General features: G+C 46.6%; 1 protein-coding gene across 4 annotated transcripts in view; it reads right to left on the reverse strand.

Moving 5' to 3' along the window:
• Positions 1-2,915: 2,915 nt before the first annotated feature.
• The window catches only part of VCL (vinculin), a 113,715-nt gene continuing 96,900 nt past the window's right edge, over positions 2,916-19,730 (reverse strand). For 2 of the 4 annotated variants that reach the window (XM_032839745.1, XM_032839740.1), the window contains exons 14-22: positions 19,200-19,349; positions 17,479-17,587; positions 16,070-16,372; positions 14,423-14,547; positions 12,928-13,113; positions 9,646-9,849; positions 7,441-7,644; positions 6,957-7,061; positions 2,916-4,206 (exon numbers count right to left, since the gene is read on the reverse strand). In XM_032839745.1, coding sequence (XP_032695636.1) covers positions 4,060-4,206; positions 6,957-7,061; positions 7,441-7,644; positions 9,646-9,849; positions 12,928-13,113; positions 14,423-14,547; positions 16,070-16,372; positions 17,479-17,587; positions 19,200-19,349 — 1,533 coding nt within the window. In that variant the 3' untranslated portion in view covers positions 2,916-4,059. The remainder of the gene's footprint in view (positions 4,207-6,956; positions 7,062-7,440; positions 7,645-9,645; positions 9,850-12,927; positions 13,114-14,422; positions 14,548-16,069; positions 16,373-17,478; positions 17,588-19,199; positions 19,350-19,730) is intronic. The other 2 variants (XM_032839756.1, XM_032839751.1) reach the window with 1 other exon arrangement.

The raw sequence follows: 19,730 nt of genomic DNA on the forward strand, positions 1-19,730 counted from the left end.
CATCTTGGTTGGGAAGTCAAGTCTAGGGTTGTATCCTTTCACTCAACTTCACTGGCTTTGAAGTCCTTGCCCAGTCATTTTGCCTCATTAGACACAAAGAATGGAGAAAGGCTGAGAGATACAAGTGCTTGTTCTTCATGGTTCCCACTTGTTCTTGCTTATGCTGTTTTCTTCTTATGATTGACTCCATTCTCTCCTTTCGTCTTGGCTTGTAACTCCCTTTTCCATGTAATGCTAAGAATGGCCCTTAAATTCATCCCATTCTGCTGTCAAGGGCTAGTGGTCGCTACTGCTACAGAGAGCCCACCAGACAGCAGCCTTCTCACCTTTGCCCGCCTAGGGTACCCAGCCCGCCTTTCGTCTAATAGGAAATGGCACTTTTTGCAAATTTGAAATTTCTTGGGTAACCAAATAAGCTTGGCAGCTAAAATCAAGATGTTGCCAAATATCTATTTCCTTTGCCTAAGGCTAATTACCCAGTCTGATTGCTTTAATTTTTAATGTCTTTTAATGTCCTATCTCAAAAGGACAATCAGTACATTTGCTTTTCTCTCCGCAGAATCCCTAATCTCAACCATGTATATCTGGACTGTCCAATTTTCTTTTTGTGCTACCTTCTCTTATATATAAAAAAGCAGATTATATGCCAAGAGTCCGTTGTCTCCAGCAATTACTGCTATATCTTCCAAGTAGACTGTTTCCTTTTACAATTAAATTATTGTATTTATTAATTTGAATCCAGCAAATCCTTTCTCTAATCTGGCTATACTGTCAATAAAAAGGTGAAAGCAACAAGTTGATTTTTTAGCTTGACTGTTGATTGAGCGTTCTCAGATGGGCATGCGTCAGCGTCACAGCAGGCTGTGACCGGATTCTGTTCTGTATCATCACATAAGGTGTAATGGTTGCTGCAAAGCACTTGCAAGTGCTCCTCTCTTCACCTCAGTGTGTCAGCAGCCACAGATACTTTCTCTGAGCATCACCCTCTGACCAGAGACTGAGCAGCAAGTGATCAAAGTTACTTTCCCTATCACCACCACCACCACCACCTACTAATAACAAAGATCCAGGAATACTTAGTAGTAGCAGAATATTTTTCAGACACAGAATCCAGCTAATCTCAGAATGGCCCCTTTTTATAAATTCTTAAAGGAGATCTCCTAAGAGCAAATGAAGATGCTCATTTTCTGCATAAGGAAGTTACCATCATTCAGAGAGAATTCATGTGATGGGTTCATCCCTAAAGTACAATAGAACAACCCTTGGAAGATGCTGGTCTTCACTGTTCTTAGAGTCCTCTGATTTCAGAAAACGACTAAAAAATATAATGCAGCAGGAAGGTGGCACCCATGAACATATGGTGAGTAACAAAAATGAGACCAGAATTTGTTTTCAGATACTGCCGAGCTCATTCCGTAGCCTTGGACATTTTTCTTGAACTCCAGCAGTCTGGAATCTTGCCTCTCTGGTGAGCAACACTTCTAAATCAGAATAAATGTAGTCCGCAGCTCGCTCTCTTTAATGATCCCCTTTCAGATCCAGAAAATCAGGCAACAACAGTGATGTGTCCCTTCTAATCCCAAGTACCTACTCCTACTTTTGGTCTGTGCTTCCTCAAGCAAGAGGAATGTGTCCCCAAAGCTAGCTCGGCCTTCTAGTCCTGGTGGATCTCTGACAGCCCTATCGTTCTACCTTGGGCTTTGAAATATAAAAGCAACAGACCCGTGGTATTCTTGTACACGTAACAGCTGCGGCCCTGTCGGGGTGACGGTCCCCACGACTAGCTGGGGGTGTTTGAGATGACGACAGACTACTTGAGCCAGAGAATGATCCACATCTGGTGTTTTCCTCCTCTTGTTCACGCCTGTCACCTCCTCCTGGTGTAAAATCCCCAAAGCTGGGCTTCAGTACGCAGACCCTTGTTAGGTAAGTACACTGCTGCTATACGGTACTGTATGCTGTTCATGCAGTTCAACACATGCAAAAATAAACCTCTTTGGTTTCGAGATCCTGAAGATTAGTTTCACTGGCTATTTTTCAAAACAAAGGAGAAAGCTGAGCTAAATGTTTCTGCTAAAATAATATACCCATCATTTAAAGCATTATTTATACAAATGCACTTTATTGTTTTAAACAGAACAAAAGAAGAGGCAGAAAATATTTGCATATAACAAATCCTAGCTTATAAATTGTAGTTTTTTGTGATGATGTCTCTAATCAGTCTTCAGGGATTTTTTTTTTTTTTTAATTTGTTTCACTGTGTCTTGAGCACTGATATTAGAGAAAAGCACATCGGCATAAAGTGTAAACCAGTGTCTCAAAACACTGGAAGAACCTGGAGAGCAGACATGATTTTTCTTATTTCCTCTAAGTAATCTTTCATAAAACAAAAGGTGATCTTTGGCATAGATTCATACTTTAAAGGCATTGATATTGCATTTATATCAGGTAAGCAACTATACAAATATACTGAGGGCCTTGAAAATAATATTCATCAGTTAAAAGAAAATAGAGGAAGCCTGAGTGTACAGTACCAACTGAAGACAAGTTTTACACAGTAGATGTTGGGATTTAACACACATTGGAAGTGAGAAGAAAGGACATTCAGGCAACAGTTCTTACTCCTTTACTCATCCAGTTCTGGCTTTGGGAAGAAGTAGGATTTCACGTGCTGGGCAATGCTTAGACAGCAGTGACAATGCAGAAAAGGAAAAATTCTTCTCTCTCACTTTGCTAACAGGAAACTAAGGTAATAATTAAATATTCTATCCATTACTCATGAGCATTTGTACTGGGCAGGGAGGAGGGGGTACCAGGGACTTGGTTAAGGGAGGTAGGAATATATTGAGCACTGTTTCCCACTGATTCATCCCCAATGGTGCCAAAGTTCCAGACGGCAAGTCCCAACGTCCCTTAGATAGGAAGTGCCCTTCAGACAGGATTGCCTTTCTATTAAACATTCCTGGGCGGCAAGCACCGGTTCTTAGGTGAGTTTCCAAAGGACAAAAAGGATCTTTCAAAATCACAATGAACAAACACACATCTTTAAAATCTTGTTTAGGAAGGGTATGAGGGAAGAATACAAAAGCCAGGATTGGGGACATGATTTGGTTAAAAACTAAATGCAGCATTACAGCTCAGAAAGAACAGCAAGAGCTAAGAATGAATGATAAGGCCTCAGCACAGATCTCTGCAGGCAGTGACAAAGCATGAGGCGCCTGAGAGTGGCCATGCCGGGAAGAAGGGCAGGGCCTCGCCCGGCTACTCTGCCCCTCCGGCGGCAGAGAGCACCAGGACACACAGTGTGTGGGATGGCTACCTTCACAGGCCAAGGCGGGATATAGGACAGGAAGCTTCCCTAGCACAGACGTTGCTCAGGGGCAAGGTAAAGACAGAATCGTGTGATTCTGTGACTTCCTCCTGAGAGTGAAATTTGGTTTTGCACTGTGGGAAGTGAGAAGGATTAACCTGGGGAAGGGCAAGAGGTGAATCCAGGCCCCATGCGCTGGGGCTCCCCAGAGGCCATCTTCCCTTGTAGCAGCAAAGCTCACTTCTGAAAAGGACCCAGATAGCACAGCCAGGGTCAGGAGCAACACGGAAAGCCAAAACAAATTTTGGAGGCACAGTGATTTCCTTCTTAACTAACTTGCCTGGGCCTGGGTCTTGGGACCCTGGTGGGGAGGACTGGAGGGGAGGGGGAAGAGAAAAGGAAGCAGAAGAGGAACTGTCCCCTAGGGAACGAGGGCGGAGCAGGGTGTTCAGTCTTGGCTTCTGAGCTTGTGTGAAGTCCATGGGCTAGAAACCCAGCCTTCCTATTGGGATAGAGTGTGCACGAGTATAACTGTGTTGGAGAATACAGGCTTTATACGGAGAAACATTTCAAAGTGTCCATGACAAGAGTATAAATGGTTTCTAAAGTGAAGAGGCCCCATTCCTTTCTGTTATGTCAGGCCAGGATGTGGCCAATAACCCCCTAGCAATTCACGGCATCTTCTGGGACTCAGATCATTTCATTCTAGTTAGTAGGGGTTTCTGTGCCAACCAGGTTTGACTAGCTGCCTACTGGTACCAGGGAGTCTTTCTAACCCAGCGTAGTGTAAATCCAGCATCTGTTCGAATTTTGATTGAAGCAGCTTCTGCTTCTCGAACGGTCTCCTTCACAGACTGCATAAGGTTCTGGGCATTGTGAACCAGCATCTCTGTGGCCTGCAAGGAAAGAGAAACTCTCCATTACTTGTCATCCCAGAGGCGGCCCTTCCTTCAAAACCAGCCCAAGCTAGGCGCGGGCTGCAGGTCCCCCTGCCTGCGGCCGGGATCCCTGTACTTGTCGCATCACTGGGAGGTTAGGGGGAGCATGAAAAAGAACCCAAAAAACCCACCCCTGATTATGTACTATACCCTCAACCGGCCTCTAGCATGTACTCTTGCCTGCTCTTCAAACAAGCTTCTGCCTCGGGCTCTCACTGTTCCCTCTACCGGGAATGCTTTTCCCTCATGGCTCAGCCCTCACCTCCTTCAGATCTTCACTCAGAAGTCACTTTGGTGAGGCACCCCCTGCTCACCTTACCTTAAATCACAAACACCTTCCCAAGTGACAGCATTGCTCATCCTCCAAGTCTTCATTTTTCTCCATAGAACCCATCCTTACTAACTACTACGCTTTATGTAAATTTTACCTAGTCTGTCTGTTTTATCTGTTTTACCTGATTTTATTTAAAATTTTACCTGATTTTATTTAAAATTTAAGTTCCACAAGGGCAGTGATTTTTGTGAGTTTTGTTCACTGCCGCACCCCGTGTTAGGCCAGTGCCTGGCACAAAAGAGGTATTTCATAAATATATAATTTTAACAATGAATGAAGAAATAACCAAATGAACAAACCAATCATTTATAAATCCATGAAAATCTAAGTAAATAAATCTCCTAAGCACACAAGCTTAGAGGGCTAGGATCATACTAGGACTCCAGCACAGAAAGTCAGAGAACGTATTGATTCATTAGCTCCCAATTTTTAATTCTTAACTCTTTTTGAGCCAACAAAAACCAAACAAATCAAAAAAACTATTTTTGAGCCACAGACCCTTTGAGGATTTTGTAAAGTCTCTAGATTCTTCCCTGGAAAATGCTCACATCTGTAAAATTTGTCCAGGCAGTTTCTAAGGGTTCATCGGCTCTGAGAGGCATAACTATGGGCTTAAATTCCCAGTCAGCTGATCTTTTCAGTCAGTCAACAAAGAGGCTGAGGCCCAGATAGGTTAGGAAATTTGCAACCAAACTTACACCGTAATCAGGATGAGGACTCAAAACTTCTGACTTGCAGTCCTGTGTTTTTGCATTCTTCCACACTATCAGTGTCTATCCTTTTTTATTAGAATATGAGGTAGAACGTAGTAGATATTCCCGAATACATTTGTGTTGGTTAATTAAATGACATGGTCTGAAACTATGAGTCCTATCCTTCCTTCTCTGTTTCCACCACTTCCTTTTCTTGGAGTAGACGAGACCACATGATGGGAAACAGCCCAGTGCCCACACCCTGCCTAGAATACATGAAGTCAGGGGTGAAGATCCAGTCAATACCCACGGCGCACGAGGAGGGTGAGGGTGAGAGCTATTGGATGAAAACAGCCATGAAAGCACCACTTGTACTAGACCGTAGCCTCCCTGTCTCCTCCAAGGTGCTCCTGGCCTGAGATCAGGGTGGTCTCCCAAACTACCTGTGAGTTCCCCAGGGAGAGGAACTCTAGGAAATCTTTTAAAAAAAAAAAAAAAAAAAAAAAAAAGATTTTATTTGACGGGGCACCTGGGTGGCTCAGGCATTAAGTGTCTACCTTCAGCTCAGGTCATGATCCCAGGGTCCTGAGATCGAGCCCCACGTCGGGCTCCCTGGTTGGCAGGAAGCCTGCTTCTCCCTCTCCCACTCCCCCTGCTTGTGTTCCCTCTCTCAATGTGTCTCTTTCTGTCAAGTAAAGAAATAAAAATCTTAAAAAAAAAAAAAAGATTTTATTTGACAGAGACACAGCAAGAGTGGGAACACAAGCAGAGGGAGTGGGAGATGGAGAAGCAAGCTTCCTGCCAAGCAGGGAGCCTGACGTGGGGCTTGATCTCAGGACCCTGGGATCATAACCTGAACTGAAGGCAGACACTTAACGACTGAGCCACCCAAGCGCCCCTCTATTTTTTTTTTACTCCCTTACTCAGTGCCCAATACAGTCCCACAAGCGTATCTGTGTGAGCCCATCTGGGCAGTTCAACAAAAGATGTGCTACCTACAGTAAGAGGACGCTAGTAGACTGGCTCACAGCAGGGCCGACTAGAGAGAAGATACAGAGAAGAGATGCCCAAAGGAGGGCTTTCCCTATAGTCCTGGGCCACGTTTCCAGGAGGCAGCGAAAGAGGACAGACTCCAAAAAGTGGTTGCCAGCCCTTAAAAGAACCCTCCCACCAACTTTATTTCAGTGTCTGTCAAAGAAACCAGGAGAAGAACCTCCTTTGAGCCGGCATTTCATCCTCTGCACACGCCTATCTCAGGCCCCTGAAAAGCCGACGCTCTTCACCTCCCCAGGTACTTCTCACCCGGTGAGCTGGGAAGCACAAGTGCTTTCCAGTCGCAAAGACAAAACGGGCAGGAGTGGAAGGGCACTGGAGGCCTCCAGAGAGTCACGCCTATTCCACGGAGACAAAGAACTGAGCAGAGTCCCAAGTGTTAACTGGCACGTCACCCCAGGCCTCAGCTTTCCCTCTGTGAAGTGACGAAAGTTGCACAAGAACTTTCCTTCCCCTTCGAAGTATCTGACGCATCTGTGCAACACAGATGCCCTTCTAAGAGAGTTAAAGAGTCCATTCCACATACTGAATACTCAAGTCACAGGTCAGATTTTCCCCAAAGCTGAGTTAAATCGCTATAAAGGGGCTCCAAAGCTGTTGGCAAGAAACCAGAAGCGGCGGACACATACCTGCTCAGACTCCTCGTCACTGATGTTGGTCCGGCCCAGCATAGTGGCCTTCACCGTGGACAGGATCTTGAGTTGGGTGCTTATGGTTGGGATTCGCTCGCATACCTAAGAAGCAAACTTAATTGAGCATGTTTCTAACGTTTTCCTTGCCCACAAGCTCTTTGAGGGCACGACTTCTCTACCTCTGATTTCCTAGAGGCTGGCGTGCAGAAGGCACCCTGTAAATTAGCCGCAGAATCCCACTTGGTTTCTCCCTAGGATCAGTACAGTCCCTCTGTTCAGAAAGGAAGCATTATAACTTTTTCATTTGATTAGGCCAGAAATTTTCCTGTCTTTCCCAAATATACATGTGTATTTCCCCTTTCTGCTATTTCTTCAGAGCTCCTCCACCTCCTCCTTGCTCATCCGGTTTTCTCTCTCCTGCTTTCTCCCTCCCACGCCCCCAACTCAGACGCACGTACGCGCGCGCGCGTCCCTTGCGTACCTGTAAGAGGTTGGTTCTAATCCGCTTATCTGTGCACTGCTTGGCAACCTCCTTGGCCAACCGCGTCACCTCATCTGAGGCCTTGGCGATGTCCTTGGCACACTGAATCAGTGCCCGCTTGGTGCCACTGCCCCCTCTTACCAGCCGAGACATCTCAGCCATCAGCAGAGCCATGCGCTTGGCTGCTGCAATGATGTCATTGCCCTGGAGAAAGAAGCAAAGATACAATGTGAGCTCAGCCCACACTGTGGCCAAGTTAGGGAAGGAAGGAAGGAGCGCAGAGAAGAGAGGAGGGAGCCTGCTGCTCTAGCAGCCTCTGGAAGGGAGAGAAGAAAGGGACTACTCTTGAGTGATACAGACAGTACAGGAGGACAGAGAGAAGAGGGAGCCGGGGGGCTCCTCGCAGCATTCAGTGAGAGAGACAGAGAGAGACGACCCTACTGAAAAGAGGAAGACCTGCAGATTAGTCTGGAAGGGCAATATGTGCGCCCCGCATAGCACTGAACGAGCACTTCATCTCCAGGTTAATCATGTCAATCAAAATGAGGACGGGACGGAGAAGTTGGTTAAACAGGCATTTTCCTTTCACGAGGGGAAAGCGGGAGAGCTTGCTTGAGGGGAAAAATACAGAGGAGCCTTTCCAGACGCTGAAATCATCCTCTTCACCCTAACCCTTGTTACAAATAGCAGCCAAGGACTGTGGCTGCTGAGCTAGAATTTAAACCAAGTAACTATTATCAGCTTTGGTGAGAAAAGATCTATTTTCTCACCTAGACTGTTCCTGTCCTCCCTGCTACTTGCGTCTTATTTGTCCCGTGGGCCTCAGGGAACATGTTATTTTAATTTGTCACATTTTAAAAGGCCAAGAATCAATTCCTCAGGCCTCTCAGCTAAGTGGCTTCAATTAAAGAGACCTTCAGCTAAGAGCAGAAAAGTACAAGTCATGAGTCAAGCCATACATGGAGCCCCCACTCCAGCTCATAGCGGTTTACCTTCAATGGGGTGTTTGGGTTCATTAAAACCCTCATGGGTCGTAATAAAGAAAGGTATAAGGAATTTACTTTATGCCCTCAAAAGGAGCACCTTTTGGCTGCTAACAACCAGAAACAACAACCGCAATGTTCAAAACTACCTAAAAAGGTCAGGCCCTACTCATTTTTCCCCTCATGCTTTTCAATTTTCTGCACAAGGCAGTGAGGCATACACAAACCATGCCCTGCTGGGCGCCCTGTGAGACACCCCCACAGGCACCCAGAGATGGCCGAGCGCTATGCTGGGAGGCGTGTGACATCTCAGGCAGTCACGGAGGCCACAGAGAATATGGGGATGGGAAAAAAATCACAAGAACAGGGGCAGGTTAGACATGGCCGTCTGGGCCCATTTCTTCCAGGGTAGACCTGGGATCGTTCCAGGATTCGTGAACTTGATTAGAAAACAGTGTGGTGCTGAGGTTAGTTATTATCCATCACTCTTCAAACCCTTTCTTCTTGCAACATGCTACCTTCAAAGGGAAAAAAGTGATCACCCTCCTCCTCCACTCCCCACACCAGTGCTGGTTCAGTCCCAAGGCCAAAGCTCTGTGGCTGCCCATCCTGCAGCCCTGAGTGCTCTCTGCTCTCCACCCCAGCCCATCCCCCTGGAACACCTGGACAAGCAGTCCGTGAAGCCCCCTTCCCTGTGGGTTCCCGTCAAGGCCAGCATCTGCCAGGCAGCCAAGTGCAGGGCAGCAAGCAGTCCGCCCCAGACACCCTGCCATATAAAGCTGCTTCCCACTCCGGTCCACTCCACCTGAGCCATCCGTGACAGGTCAGCAGAGGACGGGGTGGCAGGACAAGCTCCATGGTCAGGCCAGGTGACCTCTTAATGGTCTACAGTGGTTCCTGACCTGCAAGTCATTGAGAGACCCAGAGCTTCCCAAGGGGTTTAGGGTTCTAATCGTGGCCCCGAGGTCAGTAAGAAAACGAATCCTTTCAGAAAGTGACCCCATCTCTACCCCCCACTGGACATAAATGCAATCCAATTAATCGGGCATTAGCAGACCTATCAAACTCGTGAAGCCAGTCCTGACAACAAGGTGCAGAAAGACAGAGGCCCGCCCTGCTCAGACTCACAGGACTTGCACAGATCATGAGTGATGCAATGTGTCAAGGCTGCACATGGCCGGATGCATACAGAGCAGCCCCGCCGGGGGTGCTAGATCAGTACCTTACTAGACCACTTGGTAGCTTCCCGATGCAGGGACTGAGCCGCGGCCAGAATGGGCTGGTTGACCGGCTGATTGGATGGCATTAACAGCAGCTCAGGTTCGAAATCGTCTTCCATGTCAGTGGGGACAGGGAACCCAACAGCATCGGCCGCATCTGCCTCAGCTACAACACCTATACCCACCTCAGCGGCCCGGTTACCCGGCTTTGTCGATGGCAGGGAGGATGAGAAACAGGGACAGTGTTAGTCAGAGCAGTAGGACGGGGGAGCCGAGCATCACTTGGTTTAGTAACCAAAGCTTGCCTAGGATGGGAAAGAAAAACGGCACCTCTCCAGAAGCCAGACGAACCAAACTCCACCGAAGGGGGATTCTCAGCCTCCAGCACCAGCCCGAGCCCCCCCTGTTGTCAGTGAGGGAAAGAAAAAGACTCACTCCAATGGCAAAAGGTTTCCCGAGAAAAATTTAAACCAAGAAAGCAAGTGGCATTCCTTTTTTATTTATACACTTACCACCAAAGTTAAACTTGCCAAGAATAATTTTCATGTCATAACATTTCTGAGGACCCAAACAACCAAACAATAGTAGCTGATTATCTTTAAAAGGAATCCAGAGGGAAAAAAGTAAATGCGGCCACACAACTTGCTCTGAATGGAACAAAGTGGTCCCTACCCCCCAGCCCCCACTAGCTCCTATGGAAACTGTTCTAGATCTTCTGGGACACAGGAAGTGACCTGAGTCAGCTCTGCAAGTTGCCAGACACAGATCATTATTTCCAGCAGGAGTTAAAAGGTCCCAGCATTTAAAAATGATACAGCAGAAGCCACGGACAGCAAACCAGGAAAGAGGCACAGAAAACAAATGCAGTGATGAGTGAGGAGGACTTATCAAATCTCCCACAATCACCCAGCGGAAAGGAGCCTCCAGAATGGGCCTCACCCAGCTTCCCATCTCAGGGAAAACCCACACTTCAGACCAGTTCTCTCTATCCCCTCAAGGCCTTTGGACACAAACACCTCCATGACCTCCTCCTGCACCTGCTGCTACTACTGACCCAGAAAGCTGTTCCCGGGGTACAAGTTAAATCTCTCCTGTTGCACAGCAGGGTTCTCAATCCAACCTTAAGGTACATACTTCACAGATAACCCAGGAACATAGCTATTGACCAACGCTGAGTTCAGAAGAGCCCAAATCAGTACCCACGAGAGAACAGGACCTGTGACAGGGAGAGAATGGATTTAATACCATGGATGGGGATTCCGAAAGGCCAGGGCAAGTGGCAGTGTGATCAGATGTGAAATAGGCAGAGGGGAAAGAAAACAAAAGGAAAGTAACTGCCTAAATGAAGCCAAGCCATGTATATGAAGAATGGTGAACGCACGTCCTTCTTTAAAAAAAAAAAAAAATTAATCTCTATACCTTATGTGGGGCTTGAACTCACAACCCCAAGATCAAGAGTCACGTACTCTACCTAGTGAGCTGGCCAGGCATCCCGGAACACAGGTTCTTTATATCAAACATCTCTAACCAAGAGGAAGAGTTTGCTTGTAAGTTTATGTGAGGTTGCTATCGCTCCTAAAATTCTTACCCTGCACAGGAAACCTGTCTCCAAAATGTGATGACAAAGTTGGAGAATTCAGAGCAAACAATGGGTTCAGGTACATTCTAAACCCTTTCCCTAAACTCTGTCTCAACCAGGACTCATCAACCAGGACTCCTTAGAGGAGAGGCCAGCTCACTGCTGCTGGGGAGCAGAGGCTCAAGGTGCGCAAAGACAGACACACAAACACATACCACCCTCACCACCCAAACACAAACGGTCAAGGAGCTCCTGACTCACAGCTCAAAGTCGGCACTTCTCCAATGCTCCAAGCCTGCACACAGTCAAACCTAAAGACTTCTGGCCACAAACAGCAGATTGGGGTAAATATGTAGGCCGATGCTGTCTGCCCCTTAAGTTTGTTTATAATTCAAGTGTATTTTGTGTCCTGCTACACGATATATCTGGGTTTATTGTAATGAAATTTATTTATTTACTTATTTTTTAAAGCTTTTATTTCTTTATTTGACAGAGAGAGAGCACAAGTAGGCAGAGCAAAAGGCAGAGGGAGAAGGAGAAGCAGGCTCTCCACTGAGCAGGGAGCCCGATGTGGAGCTCGATCCCAGGACCCTGGGATCATGACCTGAGCCGAAGGCAGCCACTTAACCGACTGAGCCACCCAGGTGCCCCAGGTTGTAATGAAATTTAGATTGCCTTTACAATCTTTGAGTAAAACCAAGCTCCACTGTCCCTTCCACCCCTCTTTCCACATGCACTGGGACTCTGCAAACGGTCCTGGAGGTGTGCACGCCCCAGGTGGAAAGGTAGAATTATAAATAATTCCACGGCCAGGCCCAACACCAGCAAGATCACTATTCATTCCTTCTTAGAACCTAGGTTCACAGCTAACAGCACAGAAAAATAGAGAGTTTCAAAAACCAAGGTCGATTTCCCAGCCTGGAAAAACCCAAGATCAGCTGCAAGTAGAAGGTCCCCCGGAAACTACAGTTAATACAAGAGCTTGAGATGGCCGAAGGCAGTAAAAGGCAAATAAATGGTGGGAATAAAGATCTAGAAGAGGGGGTCATATTACAAACAGTTGAGAACTGAGTTAAAACTACATTTCACCACCCAGTGAGCAAGAATATTTAGTTCTTTTCTAGAAAAGCTACCATGCACTTTTCATCATTTCAGGGGAAATAGGCAAAAGTTATTCACGGGGCCTGACAGGTGCAGCACCCACATTTTCACCGACCACATGAATATTTACACTTTCAGATTTGTGGAGCTGGAGTTAACCTGGAGTGGTCTTGAATTGGGGGGTGAGATGATTCTGAGAAAAGGACAAAGCACAAAGCTCCTAAGCACATACCTGCTTTCATGGAAAACAGAAGGAAAATGCAAACACTTCAACTAACTCTAGCAGAGCACACAGAAGACTGTTTCACATCTGGAGTACTGATACTTAGCAAGAGAGCACTTAAAGACATTCAGCAATCCTGAGAAAGAAAAACAATTTCTAAAAGACCCCAAATGTTGCAGGTCGCAGGAACGGACACTTGCATGGACGGAGGAAAGGAACCTCCTCTCAAACATCTCACTAAGCCACGAGGAAGGAGAGGATCGTGTTACTGGCAACAGCAGGAACCAGAAGCAGAGAGAGGGTAACTTGCCAGTCAGACTCTTCTTCCTGGGCTGGGTGCATGTCTTCATCCTTTCTGACAAGAAAAGCCTCATTACTTACCTTGCTGGACCACTTGCGAGCCTCATCGTGGAGCTGCCTGGCAGCCATCATCATTGGCTGGTTGATCACCTCCCCGGCTTTCTGCTCAGGGAACTCTTCATCCTTCTCCTCTGGTGGTGGGGGCCTGGGCGGAGGGACCTCACCCTCAGGCAGAGGTGGTTTGGGAGGAGCAAGCTCATCGGCCAGCTGGAGAGAGAATTACCGGGTTGTAAGTAAAACCCTAGGAACTACTCCCCCTCTAGAACTCTTTCCTTTCCTTTAAAAAGCATCCCCAGAAAAGCCACCCACGTTCATTCCATGTAAGACCACCCACACGGAGCACAAGGACCACCTGCCTGAATCTTCACAGATGCATATTTTCTTCCCTGCTTCTCCACAAAAAGCCAGCAGCTAGAGTTCTGGATGTATCCCAGGGAGGCACACACAGTACTGCTGGACCAAGGCTCCCCAAAGAGGATGGATCTAATTTGTGGTCCTGAGTGTTTCAGGGCAGTTGCACAGGCGACTAACTTCTCCCCGGGGCCTCAGTTTCCTCACCTGTCAATCAGGGGTAGCTAAACCAATTGACCTCTAAGATCTTGATTCTAAGCGTCAGGAATTTGCTGATCCCATAAGAAGCCAGGCCCCAGAGTAGCCCTCCCACTGGCCCCAACCAGGCACCAAGAGCCCAGCTACAAAGAAGCGAACGAAGCTGAAACGTTGGAGGCTAGAGAAGCCCTGTGCCTCGGCTTGGGCAAAAGGGCCCAATTCTGTCCTCAACCAACTTAGAAACTTCCATCTTTTACTGACATGAAACACAGGAAAGTAAATCAAATTATTGCCTTGATGAGCTATTCCCAAAGTCCAGCTGTCTCCAATACTGTTAGTTAGAACAATCACCATTTCCTATTCTAGGATTTGTATCTGTAAGTTATTGCCCAGCTAAGCCTCCTCCGAAACCATTTACCTACGGAAGAATAAATTTATGGCACTTTGGGGAACATAAAAAGAGTTGAAATTATAGTTGGAGGAAAATATACTTTAAAAAAAAAGACTATTATTTTTGTTACTAAGCAAAAAAAGAAAAAAACAAAGTCAAGTAAAGAAGACTGTACACAAATCTAACCACCTCAGTTTTGCCCTTGTCAACTGGGAACACAAAAAAAAAATCTCCTCGCCACCAGGTCACTTTCCCTCTCCTCAGTAACTCATCCTACGACCTCATCACTCATCACATCCACACTTCCCAAAGCCAGCGCCTCTGCTCCCGTCAGTCCCCATCAGAGCAGGCCAGGCCCACGGTCCCCACCGACCCAGCACGCCCTGCTCAGAAGCACGGGCGTAGGACTCTACTGATTCTGGAATGCAAGTCAACTTGTGTGTCCGAGGAAGCTTCAGGTAAAAGCCAAACGAAGACACCTCCTCGTCCACGAGGCTCGGAGCACAGCTTACCTCCCTCTTGCTACAGTCCCAGCCCCCTCCGCTCAGTTCTCCCCATCACTCTGAATCTACTTACACGGAGCTGTTCGAGATCCGGAGGAGGAGGCGGGAAGTCAGGCTCCTGAGGTTGGAAGGCTTCTCTGACCTTGGCCACAGCTCCCAGGATCCGATAACCCGAGTCCAGGAAGCTCTTTTGCAGGCCTAAACATAAAACGCCCTCACTTTCACTAGGCAGGTCAGTGCCCTGGAGCACCGTCTGTCCAGCAGCAGAACTGGTTTCTATGAACAAAAGCTGCATGTGAAGCTGCCAGGAAGCACCACAGGCAGTGACTGAAGGGGAAGGGCCGGAAGGGCCAGGCAGATGCCATGAGGCCTATAGAGAGTCAAAGGGTCACAAACCAGCTAATCCCTGTGGTGTGGGCAGGGTGCCTTCTTGCCTGCACAATCAGCAAGTACTCCAGACGTTCCTGGGTGTGATCACTTCGGGCTCAGGTGGTGCTCATCACCCCTCTGACGGTGAAGCCGTCAAAAGATAAGCCTGCCCAACTCAGAACGGGAAGTTGTCGCTTCACATCGAGCAGACATCCCCCGGAGGACGTCTCGCCTTTCTCCCGACTCCTTCACTCACCTTGGCAGTAAGTGTGTTAACCCCTACGTTGAGCTGCCGCTGCTCCAGTGCCCAGTCACCTGGGATTCAGGAATTCTGCTCAAACTTTTAGAAACTCCAATTGGGAAACGGAGCGTGTCCTTAGTGACAGTAGCTTGAAGATGTGAGAAAGATCCTGCCTGGGCTAGGGGTGAACAGGGCAGCCCTTCCTTCCCACTCCCTAACGCTGCCTGGATTCCACTCATGGGCCAGACACACTGGATGCTCCGAACAGGAAGGAATTCCGATGTTTCCAACCAAGGGAGTGGTAACATCTTCAGTAATACTGAAAACATGCTCACAATTCAGCTAAAGAAGATCCAGATTCTTTGGTGTAGGATCAGGATATTCACAGAGGAGAACTATAGGTCAATTTAAGCCCTCCAGATTTGACAGAAACTGAAATGTCTTACAGAGAAAAAAGCATTTTAAGAAAAGCAGAAGAGAAGATATGCCCGTTACATAAGCTAAATGGCTGATAAAATGGTTTTCGTGCCACTTTTGAGCAATTTCCAAAATAATGACTAAACGCAGCCAAGAGCCACCTAGTCAGACAACGTGAACAAAGCACAGAAAAGTCTGTCCAGAGCAACTAACTTGCAATGAACCTGCCAGTATTGCAGAAAATATTCTGTGCCATACACACATACACACACACACACACACACACACACACACACATATATATATATATATTTTTTTTTACATAAAAAGATTAATCTAGGGGCACCTGGGTGGCTCAGTGGGTTAAGCCTCTGCCTTCGGCCCAGGTCATGATGTCAGGGTCCTGGGATCAAGCCCCACATCAGGCTCTCTGCTCAGCTGGGAGCCTGCTTCCCCCTCTCTCTCTGCCTGCTGCTCTACTTGTGATCTCACCCTGTCAAATAAATAAATAAAATCTTTAAAAAAAAAAAAAAAAAAAAAGATTAATCTGGCATTCTCAAACTAAGGATCTGCAGTGTTTGCTCCCAGATGCAGTACGTGGTGGTGGCAGGGTGGGTACACGTCGTCTCAGCACCCTGTCAGCTTCTTGAGGTAACCTCTCAAGTGAGGCGAACCATGCCAGGTACTGCTTACCAGGGTCAGAGATGTTTCCAGCCACAGCCTTGGCGTCCATCACCATGGGGGAGATGGTCTTGCTCAATTCGTCAGAGGCGGCTTTCACAGCCTCGCGGAACTTGGGATCCTCCGAGTTCTCCACCTCCCTCTTGGCCACGAGCAGGATACGATTGGCCCGGCGGGCGATGCTGGTGGCCCCGGCGACCAGCATCTGTGGCTGGATGTTGGCCATGGCTACTTTACACTTGTCCAGGTCTTTTTTAATTGCTTCTTCAGAAGCATCCAGCAGAGATTTGGTATCGATAGCTTCGTCCACCAGCCCTGTCAGAACAGAAATGGAATTTCGTTTCTGTTTTAGAAGAACAGGGACTCAAAAACCCTCTTGTCCACTCAAGGTTCTCACATGAAAGTAGAACACCCAGAATTCTCTCCTTCAGTTCTAAGTCCTCCCTAAACAATCAAAAGCTTCCAGGTGATTTACCTTAGTTAAAAAAAAAAGTGAAGATGTCATCCAGGAGGCCATATAGATTCACGACACCCATACCGACCGTGGTCACTGGCCTTCTCGGGTCCTCCGCGGCCCGCAGGAATCGCAGCGACAACAGGAGGACGGCGTCTCCGGCCTTCACCGCATCTCCACATTATGCTAATGACATTTTCTCCCTGCCCGGCTCACTCCACAGCCATCTGTTGCTTGTTGGCAGCTGGTCGTGCCCCAGGCAAGCCACGAGGAGGGTTCTAATAACCTTGACGGCCTGCTTCTTGTTTTGGTTACCTCTCTTCCGACACCCTGGGAGCTCCACTTTCATCTCTGGCTGCTAGGGACCCTGTCACAGCAGGTCCTGCAGGGATGCCGAGGAGCCCACATTCCTCATCTCCTCCCTCCTCGCCTATCCCTCCCTGCACGGACAGTGAAGAAGGTTCGGAAGTGCCACTTCCCTAGCACAGACACACGTTTGTTGGCGGTTGGTTTCTCCTTTTTTTAAAAAAACTACGTAGTTGACAAGTTGAAGGAAACTCTGAGACAAGTTGTATTAAATGGTAGCTATTGTGGTTCCTTGAAATGTGAACTCACTGAAAATGACAGGGACACTTACTGTATCCACAAACACCGCCTCCAGCCTCTGAAACCAAACTCTGGTTCAGACTGAGCAAAGGCACTATTCAAAGGGAAGACAGGAGCTGTAACAATGAGCATCGCACAGTGAGGGCAGCGTTAAAAGAAAAGAGCCTCACAGAGCCTCTCTTCAAACAAAGTTGCAAGGCCTGAATGAGAAGCCGCAGCCTTAATCAGAGCCAAGTACACCATCGGGCACATGACCATCCCTTCATCCAATTACAGCTGAGTAACATAACACGTCCTGCTAGAGTTTCTCAGAACTCATTCCTCAAGGACTAGACAGTAAGAGCTTCGCACACAACTCTACCTGTCATTTTCTCGACATTATCGATCCACTGGTTCTTCATGGTCTCAAAATGTTCATAAGCAGCTTGATTTCCAGGATTCCTAAGTAAGATGCGAGCAGCTGAGATGACCTGTCAATGACAAAACAACCTTTAAACCCCAGGGCGTCCTCCCACTGGAATACAAACGTTCAGCGAAGCTTTCCCCTCTCCACCTACAGATGGCACTAGAAAGCCAAAAATGCGCACAAGTCTTTGCAGGCTGAACACAGGAGACTTGGGTCTCCTAAGGACCTCACCCACGGGGCCAGCGCAGAAAGCTCTATAGTAACAGCCTGGTTTTTGAGCAGGTAACAGAATGACAAAGGAAATGGCATTCACTTGATACCTCAGAACACACACAGAACTGACATGTGTTTCCACCCTCGATGCGGACTCTTCCATCTTACAAAGTACCACCAAGAAAGATACTAAAAATTACTTTAAAGTGATATGTATGAATATTCATAAAAAAGTAACTGTCTACAGTTAACAAAGTACTTTCACATCCATTATCTTACTTAATCCTCACAACAACCCTATGAAACAGGACAGGTAACTTCTCCAACTTTACGGACTCAAAAACCAAGACTCAAGAAACGTAAGTGACTTGCTCAAGAGCTCCCAGCGAACCAGTTACAGAAGTTAGGGAAGGAACTAATATTTACCAAGTATTTGGTAAGTTACAGGCTATACGTATATCCTCTCAGTCCTCCAAATTACCCATTAGGAAGGAATTCTCTCCATTTTACAGATGAGGAAATTCAAGGTCACAGAGGATTCAGGTCCAGATCTGTCTCCACAATCCTTACTCTTGCTGAAGCTGGTATCTGTAGTTTTCTGTTTCTCCTTTTTAGGAATCTCAGTTCTGTACAGAAATACCTATGTTCTATGTTCCACATTTTATGGAAATTTTTAAAGAAAGTTATACATGTTCATATTTTGTGGAAGTATTTTTTAAAAGTTGGACATGTATGATTTTTCAAGAGAACCTAACTTGTTAACATGCCACGTGGGCAAAAGATAAATAATAAAGAGGTGTATTTTTTTTTTCCCATCCTTTCCTGCAAGTTCCCATCAAAGGGATACATTAGCCAGTATCACAGATGTGTAAAGCCTAGCATGGGTCCTGAGGTACTACAGGTACATAATACACATCTACTGAATAAATCTATTTTTTAAAAATGAATTTTCTATAATTTGCTTAGGGAAAATGTGCAAACATCACACTAAATGATGCTGAACTGGTATTCTTAAGAATACCTCTCACACATTAGAACTTAAATTCCTGTCCAATTTGTTTTCTTTTGTTCCCACTCTTCCAGTATACTGTTCACAGCACACTGGCTATAACTTGATTATTTAATGAAGTAGAAAGAAAACAAGCCATGAACACAACCTCAAAGAGACACGGGGAAAGGCATAAGCTGTACAATGAAAACAGACTAACGTCTCAAGATTATCTAAATATTGCGCTAATTATGGGTGCGTGTGAGCAGAGGTTGCTTTACCAGTTTTTTCTACCCTCAAAAGTTATCTATGATCATTGTAGAAAACTAAAACATAAAAATGATTTTGACACTGTGTTTCTTTTGTGACAATATTTAGTAAGTGTTCAAAAATGTACAGAAACTGTTCTGTAATTGACCTTTACTGAACACTACATGGTGAGCACTGAGACAATGAAGAGTGAACAAAATTCAACCTGGGGTGTAAGTTCTCGGGCCGTCTTTACTGATGCCTGAATGCCTTCCACTGTGGCTTTATTAGCAGTTCCAACAGCAGCCGCCTTCTCCGCCGTGGCACCAAGCCTTCCTGAATGGTGCTCGAAGTTAGCCGCCCTCTCATCAAATACCTTGAGGAAAAACAAAGACATTAGGAAAACTTATTTCAATAAAATGAGTCAGGAAGCCTAAGAAAAACTCTTTCTTAGCCTAAGAAAAACTCTCTCTCTTGAGCAGCAACTGCTCAAGCAAAGACTTCCAGATGACATCAAACCCTAGAGACTACGACCACAATCTGGCGATTGCCAGGCCCTGGCCTTGCTCCATCTCCTCAGAGGTTTGGCCATAAGCATCACGCACACACTTGACTTTCCTTTCAACCAATGCTTACCAAGTGTAGAGAGGACACACAGCACTGTGTCATCTGCAACAAGGAATTCACAGAGTGTGAAGACTTCAAAAATCCCTGTTTCCAAAAGTCTTATCCTGTGAAGAGGACAGGTAAGCCCACT

Source organism: Lontra canadensis, unplaced genomic scaffold (assembly GCF_010015895.1).
Source record: "Lontra canadensis isolate GAN:19392208 unplaced genomic scaffold, GSC_riverotter_1.0 scaffold3, whole genome shotgun sequence".
Taxonomy (NCBI): domain Eukaryota; kingdom Metazoa; phylum Chordata; class Mammalia; order Carnivora; family Mustelidae; genus Lontra; species Lontra canadensis.